This window comes from Athalia rosae, chromosome 3 (genome assembly GCF_917208135.1).
Source record: "Athalia rosae chromosome 3, iyAthRosa1.1, whole genome shotgun sequence".
In the NCBI taxonomy this organism is placed as follows: Eukaryota; Metazoa; Arthropoda; class Insecta; order Hymenoptera; family Athaliidae; genus Athalia; species Athalia rosae.
In genome coordinates this window covers 5,581,011-5,589,504 of record NC_064028.1, presented here as the reverse complement: position 1 = coordinate 5,589,504, position 8,494 = coordinate 5,581,011, and the positions used below count along the sequence as shown (strand labels likewise).

The following is an 8,494-nucleotide window of genomic DNA, read 5'->3' as shown; positions in this document are numbered from 1 at the left end:
GGGCCTCCACTCCATCGAATTATCGGCGTCATTACTAGAGGTCTCTACTGTCAACTCAATAATAAAGTTCGTCGGGTTTGGGAGGTGCGTGAGATGCGTTTGACAGCCAGGAAAAGTGACGTTTACTTGTAGCGTGTAAATACATGGTTCAAAAATGATGATTCTAAAACATAAAAATTGGTGAATTTCGGGGACAATATTGCAACCATTTAATATGGGAGAATGGTTGGACACGAAGCTGTGTTGCTGCTGTTTCTCTTTGCAGGTAAAATACTTGGTTCCCATCGCTACTTAGCTACCTGCCGATCAATGCAGTTTTATATAAGCCACTCTACTGACGATACTATACCGTATACATAGCACACTGTAATTATTGTACACCGCATAATAGTATTGTGTAAACAATTTCTTCGCCTAGTCACGGACATGTTATGTAAAGACAGTAAAAAATTAGAACAAAAAAAAAAAACGCGCTGAAACGAATACAATCAATTGGAATAATCTGCGAGTATTGGCACTTTTTCATTATGGAAAAATGTTATCGTAAAATTTGAAAAATTTTCACATATTTCCAATGAAGGAAGAAACGAAGAAAAAAAAACAGAAATCTTACAATAATATTTTTAGGATGGCAGAAGGTATTAGGGCTTCCTCCGGTACGGGATGTAGCGGTAGATTTGGGGCAGAACCTGACGTTGTCGTGTGCCCAAGCTGACGTACTACTGAAGTCTGGTAATTCGTCAGGGGTAATGTGGGTGAGAGAAGGCAGGGAGGATGCTCAAGTTCCTCGTTTAAAAGTTGAAGCAAATGGAGCCCTTCAGTTGATAGATGTAAGCGCAGATGATGCAGGAATTTATTCTTGCACCATGGATGAAGACTCGGATGCATTAAAAGCTCGTATCAACGTTTTAGTGAGATGTAAGCGATATCGAATTAGTTGTCACACTTTGCTTAAGATTTAGATTGTCACATTTCTGCATTCCATGTGACAATTGATCGAAAAATTTGGTGCCTTATTTGATTAGTATAACAAAATTCTTCAGCTCCTCCTCCAGCTCTTCACAATGTCTGGGTGAAACCATCTACTATTTTGGCAAATATTCTATGGGAAGTCGCGGGAACTGGTGGCTATCCTATCATAGATTTCACCGCTGAATATCGTCTGAAGTCGACATCTGATGGAACACCAGAAGATTGGAAGCCTATCATACCCACGCACATTCCTCCTAATTCCGTAGGTTTAGTAATTTTTTGCACTGTTGCATTCCATATTTTCTCTCTTAGCAGGTGAAGTTGTTGCTCAGAATATTTGTGAACCATTCATTTGATCGTTTCTAGAGACAAATTGATGTTTACCACTTGGAACCAAATACCACATATTCCTTTAGAGTCTGGGCTACTAATCAGCTTGGACGTGGCGAAATTGTTGAGGTTGAAGGTCACACACATCATAGCGTAGAAGAGTTAGGTAGGATTTGACCATTGAGGATAATTCAATGATTGGAATTCAGAAACATTGTCGAATTACAGATTCATTTTTATTCAATTCATTTTAGAGCTCGCGAGACATCTCCTAGCTGGGGTTGAGAACTTTGATACTCGTGCATGGGTCGCAGCAGTGGGTATTGTCATGGGAACTTTATTAGTTTTGGGCTTGGGGACTTGCTACCTTTTGTATCGTGAATGCAAGGCACCCTGTAAGTATTTTATTGTAACCCTACATAAAGCTTTTGCTTCTACTCTGTCTCTTTGTCGCTACTTCTACTGCTGATACTTAAGTAGTTCGAAATAATTTGGTCAGAAAGTGAGCGTTTCTTTACTTTTCAAGTATCGTATTTTTCATAAATTTACGAATAAAATTACAATATAAAATGAGGAATTGTATTCCTCGCACAAGTGTAGATGATTGTATAAGCAGAAGCGGTATTGCGAACCACTAAACTTATCTACGGCCCTAATCTCTAGCTTTCCCTACAGTAACTGCCTACCTATCGATCAACCCGATGCTACTCTAATATATTGTCAATTATCTTTCACAAATTTTTCCTAGCTGCAAGCGCTTTGCGACTAAATTAGGTATAAAAAAACTTCATAAATTTACCTTACTTCTTTGACCTTTGCACCAGATGCTTTGAAATATAATATAAGGCACTGATTCAAATATTTCTATTATCTATTCATTACATTTATAACAACTATGATATTGCACAATAATAGATATTAGATTTGGAACTAAAAAACTATCGATATGACATTATAACCACCAAGTTTATTGCCAATAATTCCAAAATGCATTAACTAACTCAAGTGATCAGTTTCTTGATTGCTAATCATGAAAATAGAAAGAAACTTCAAATAAGCTTTGGTGGTTTTGACGAAAAACTTGTCATGCAGAATGGATAATTAGTGCAATGAATAGCAAGAGCTATTATAGAGGTAGAGCATTGCGGCCTAGATAACATAATATTGTTATGTGCTAATAGACTGACTTTGCCTACGTAGAGGTAGGCCAAAGATGGCACATACATCCCACTGGGCACATCAATTTGTAATGACTAACAATATGTATTTCTCATTCTAATATGCATTTCTCAGTACTAATTCTTTCACCAAGTCGACCTGCCCATTACGAATAATAAAACGAGGCGATTTGCGTGAAGTTATAAATTAGACTATTTGAGAATGTAGGAAAACATTTCTTTGTTCAACTTATAGGGCAGTGAGATTTTAATGTCAGAAAAAACAGTTTCAGTTGTGTTACTAACTGTGACCCCATGCAGGACTCGAGATAAATTTTTTTTTTTTCTGTTTTGGTAAGAAAACTATTTGAACCGTTTTTACGTTAATTTCATTAAGATGAAAAATCAACATACTTCAAATGACTTTTGCTCTTTGTGAGTTGTGCCGTTTGAATTTACGTTGGATATATTTTTCCTGAACAGTACCTCTACTCATGCATGGTATGCGATTTTGTGTCCAAGAGATTTCTGGTTACTTCAAGTGTGAAGGAGAAACATGGGTCAGTTCCATTTAGCCCATCAGTTTCTCCAGTCATTACAAAAAGAGAGTACCCAGTGGAGTGGTAAAAACAGAGAGAGAGGGTCGAAGCCCATATAGCCTGTGGCCTAGACCAATGAAAATTAATCTCCGCTCCCAACTTGCAGCGCAGCTGGAGGAGCAGGAGGTGATTGAGTTGGTGCCCAATATAATCCTGAATCCAGGATTTTTCGATGAGCGAACGGAGCGCGTTCCTCAGGATGAAAACTCTAACAACCAAACGACAACACGACTGAACAACAATACTGTCATTCAACCCAGGCGGCTCTAGCGATTGGCCAAGTAGAGTGAGAATTTTTTTGATACATATTCTAAGCTGGCTTGAAAGAACGAAACTAAAACTGCTTTTTTATAAGCATTAAACAAATTCGAGTTGAACTTAAGTTTTGCATACCAAATGCAATTATGTACTGCGTCAGGTTCAACTGTTTGCAGAGTAAGCATGAAATTCTACATGCATACATGAATACATCCATGTTGCGAACATGAATTGTTCAAAACATGGAAGACTTTGATAAATTTGTTGACGCGGTAAACTCCGTTTTTGAGATATTCTTTTCTTGCCAAAAAATTCTATAAATGATTCAACTATCATAGAGAGCAGGAAAAAAAAAAGTTCAACTATGCATAGTTATGTTAAAAAAATATTAGAATTGAAAAAAAAAACCAAAACGGTAAGACTGCAACTACGGAATGACTCCGCATTTTCGGAGGTGTGCTATACGTGGATCAAGTACGATTGTCTTGCGTAAGTGACATTAAAAATGTCTTCGTTGTGTTTATGTTAATTTTTCATTCGTCTTGATCTCATTGTCAGTGGTCAGTATGTACAACATCTAACATTCTTTCATCCATAAACTGAAGCAGTTACTTCTTGATGATTTTGTTTAAGTTTCCAAGTAGCTTGTGCCATCGCTTGGCCCCAGGTGGTTGAAAATTGAAGAATTCAAATGAAATTAAAGAAAAAAACCAATTATACTATTACACAATTTCTCTAACTAACAAATCTACGTATTCAAAGTAGAGAGTAACAATAGATATTTGCTTCCAATGCACAGTGCTCTGCCGACATTGCTAGATGTACCATTATAGAAACATCCATCATAGTAAACTATTGCATTCCTTTAAAGTTGACTTTTATGTTGAAGAACATATTATAAAGTAGTTGTGACTCATATGCTCTGCAAAAAAAAATTTGGCCCTTATTTTTGGTGTACAATGTGAGAAAGAAACATCCAAATGAGTTTGAAGAGGGTAATGAGTATTGCAAATTTTCGAACATTTTCAAACATTACAAATGCAATATTAAAATGCTTTCGCAATTCTGAATATGACCATATCAGAATAGTTCAGATGAAAGCACATATTTGAATATCGAGCAATTTTAACTCAAAAATGTATTTTTGTCTGTAAACTTTCACATTTGAAGGAAATGCAGTAAGAGCTCATTTTTTAACCAGAAGAATTTCATCGTAAATTTAGGAATCTCAGTAGCAAGCAACTCACTAGCATAGAGTTGATAGCAGGAGAAGATATTTTCATGTTTCCCTGAACATCACCAGCCTTAATAATGTTTGATATATTATTTACAACATCATTGATTAATGCTCCTTACAATTGATGTGAATTTAGAATTTCCTGTGAACATTCATTACCGTATTTCTCTGACGGGACAAGCTACAAAAATCCTATTCATTCAAAGAGTATTACTGCAATCCCGTTGTAGTTTTTGCGCACAGAAGTAGAGTACTCTAGGAATATTGATAACAACTTTACAATGCATCCCAAACAGGCACTCAACTTCACAGACTAAGAACACTTTCCCCCTTGCTGAGACATTGCCTACTTGTTCTATTTTTCATGAATAATTCAACACTCCTAAAATATCTCAAAAATCATACGTCGTTCCACGCTTGTTATGTTTTGTTATTTTGGAACAAACCATACATAAATGTAATAATTTGGTGCACGCAGGTTGTATAAAAATGGTTGTGCGTTGTTACGTAGAAGCTTGACAATCTGTTCACATCTGTTTGAGAATAATCTCTTCAAATGATGTGCCAACAGATTTTGCACGGCTTCGTACTATGCACTCTGTGTTGTGAATGATATATATATATACATACATACATGCCGATTACAGAATAATAATGATAATAATAAATAATAATAATATATATATATATATTTATATAACCGAAGCATCACAATATTTTAGCTATAAGCAAAGACAATTTTTTATATATATAAATGATAACTATCTCGAGACACTATGATACTATAATATTTATCTACATATTCAATCATAGTTTCATTTTATTCGAGATTAGGTTGCTTGTAAATGGTGTGTATCACCTTTAAATCTGCACACTGATTGCAGTGAGTACAATCTTCGTTAAATACTTTGTTCCTTTTCTGCAGAGAGAATCGTATCGCTATATTTTGAAAAAGGTAAAAGTCTATGTGCTCGTATTAATAATTACCATTGTTCAAGTTATTGTTTGAAGGATTTTATCAATTTAGAAGTATTATTCTATCATAAACTATACACGCAATATCATAGTCCGAGTCGCTGCGATGTTCATTAAGATATTCCATATCGAATATGGAATTTTGATTACAGTTACCCGTGTTCAGATATCAATAATAAAAACCTGTTCGTTTAATGACATTTGTATATATCTGCTCAACGGAATAACATTAGATGGCAATAGATTCAGAAATTTGATTGAATCAAAGAATTCTTCGGTGAAAGAGCTTAAATAACATCACAGAATTTGAAACAATTGCAATGAACTCAATGAATCGGTTACGTTCCATTTGAGTTTTGATTATAAAGTAAAAGCACCAAAATTATATTTAGCGCTCTGTAGTTTTGTAGGTTTTGAGTCCGATAGAAGCTAGTCTGTTTTGTATTTTTCACGTACGATATTATAGCATAGGTTGTGTAGCCATACTATTAAGAATCCAAACATTCCCGCTTTTCGATCCTATATTAGGATGTTTTTTACCATATAATGGCGGCTTATAGTTATTTAAGCAGCATGATACTTTATTATGGATATTGCAATAGTGATTATCGCAGCTAAAGCAATGTATACATCGTATAACGAGCAATTATTTCGTTGTACGTTAGTAATTTGTATACAACTTTATCACCAGCAAACGTTATCATTATACAGAATAAATTATGTATAATTATTACCGTTTTTAAAATTATTAGAATATGTATTTTGGCAAATTGTTTGAAATTCTTGTCAATTTAAACTTCAACAATCCGTGGACAATACTGTGTACTATTTGCATTCAGTCATCCATTAGCAAATCATAGGTATATTTATAGCATTCACCATTCTATAACAAAGAACAGCCCATGATGTACAACGTTGTAATAAATCTAAGCAATATATCTATTACCGTTCATGTAACTAATGCAGAGATGTTCAAGCTGTCATTTTAATTAGTCTACCACGCTGGTTTTATAGACTATTGATTATTGTAAACAGCATCACGGAATCTGTAGTTCGTATGTTTTAAATCCTATTTATTGAATGTCTCCAATAGAACCCAAAACATACGTGTCTGAAAATAACTCGAAATCATAAACGTTTATAAAGTTCTTTTATGTTGATACACGAGATGAAGAATTGTATCATCGATCATATGTATTTATGCGATGAAGGCTGTATCATTTATTTTTTGGAGATATGAACAGTAATTTGTAGAAATTATTTGCATATCGTACTGTTCACTGATGACGAACTGAATAGTCATTCAGTATTGAGTGAGCTGATAACGTAGGTGTGGCGGAAGAGAATTAATTTCCTATGTTTAATAACCCCATGAGTTGTGTATTACTAGGTCATGAATATATATTTATAATTATAATTATCCGTTAGCATGATTTAAACTTTTACTAGTTTGTTTAAAGTGTCTCTCACAATTCATAATCGATCGTTTCACAAAAAAGAAGAAAAAACAAACGAAATAATGAATGGCAGATATCTTTTATTATAGTCAAATGTAAAATGATGATATAATTAATTATCTTCAAAGCACACACATAAAAATGTCTAATAATATTATTAAGTAAGCACAATACATTAGAATAGTATTATGGTTGCTGGTAGCACCATCGATCGTCCTCAACATACATATTGCCTGCCTATACATACCAAGAGAATAATAATATTAATTGAAACGTTGCTTACAACAATGATTCTATGGTATACATAATATAATATACTGCGATTCATTTATAAGCCGGTATAAATCTGTGAAAAATTCAACATCGTTTTCATTCCCGAGGAACGCCTCGCCTTTCTCATATGTCGATGATTTGGAAAAATATTTACAATTGTTCCGTTCCGTATTTTAATGTTTTGTCATGTCACGTTTGTAGAAAACGTATCAATTTCAATGAATAGTAGATCATCGATATTGTAGTTGATTAATTTTTCTATTTAATACGCGTTTATCGTTATGTATAATCAAACTATTATATCAATGGATTTTTACCCATGAATGTATTTACAATTGATTTATAACAGTATCTACGAGTAGTAGAACGTGGCGTTTTTAGAACACCTATTGGAATCAATAGATATTACTTAATTTGTTTCTGTCACGAGTTACCACACATCATCAAGTAATACAGTATTTTTTGGATATTCGATGAAATTTTACAAAAGTGAATAAATTATCACAAACAAAAATCCCTCGTACACATAAATTGTAATGATAATTTAGGTATAATTATCATAGACATATATTTTATGAGTTATAACAATTGATACAAAGTAAATCGCAACGTAGAAATTGTTGGATAAAAATTTTTGTTGCATATACATTTGATTATTTAACAATCAGTACAAAACTTTGTGCACTACAAACTCTGTCCTGTCGGTTCGTCACAATATAGGATAATATATTTACTGAAGTTTTATGCTTTTCAATTAATTTCATCCAGTTTATCATTTTTTCAGTGAAAAAACTCAAAACATGACATTTTTATGGTGATCTCCATCGTGTTTGAAAATCTGTCAAATTTAAAGAACAATCTAGGAACATATCAGAAATGATGAAATTTTTATCTCTCAACAATTAGCGTTCGAGCGGCGTTAGGCATTTTATTAAAATTCACATCCATGTTCAACAATCAAATTTGATGCTATCGGTACATATAGATACATCACCATTACAATTCAACAGCTTCTGCTATAGCAGTAAACAAAAGTGTTTTATAGTAAAATTTGCAGCTGTCGTAAAGGCGACGTAAAAATACATCTCACACGTGCGTACATACATAAAATACACTGGTGTGTCATAGTATATGTATCGCCTGATTATTAATAACAGTAATGATAATAAATTTAAAAAGTAAAAAAAATGGAAGATTATTCAATAAACCATATAATGTATTCATCTCGTTGCAGAA

At 33.6% G+C, this 8,494-nt stretch overlaps 1 protein-coding gene across 2 annotated transcripts; it reads left to right on the top strand.

Annotated features, from left to right (window-relative positions):
• The first annotated feature begins 123 nt into the window (after nucleotides 1-123).
• Nucleotides 124-8,446, top strand: LOC105693895 (Down syndrome cell adhesion molecule-like protein 1 homolog). 2 transcript variants are annotated; one of them, XM_012414120.3, is made up of 6 exons: nucleotides 124-265; nucleotides 628-918; nucleotides 1,044-1,234; nucleotides 1,339-1,468; nucleotides 1,557-1,697; nucleotides 3,165-8,446. In XM_012414120.3, exons 1-6 carry the CDS (start codon nucleotides 223-225, stop codon nucleotides 3,326-3,328), a joined length of 960 nt encoding a protein of 319 aa, XP_012269543.2. In that variant the 5' UTR covers nucleotides 124-222; the 3' UTR covers nucleotides 3,329-8,446. The 2 variants fall into 2 exon arrangements, with proteins under 2 accessions (XP_012269543.2, XP_020706160.2); XM_020850501.2 differs by having other exon boundaries at nucleotides 3,170-3,327.
• Nucleotides 8,447-8,494: the final 48 nt, after the last annotated feature.

Coding starts and splice junctions, on each gene's coding strand:
- LOC105693895 (XM_012414120.3), top strand. CDS start 223: ATGGTTGGACACGAAGCTGTGTTGCTGCTGTTTCTCTTTGCAG. Junction 1,235..1,338: donor CGCACATTCCTCCTAATTCC/GTAGGTTTAGTA, acceptor GATCGTTTCTAG/AGACAAATTGATGTTTACCA. Junction 1,469..1,556: donor TCATAGCGTAGAAGAGTTAG/GTAGGATTTGAC, acceptor AATTCATTTTAG/AGCTCGCGAGACATCTCCTA.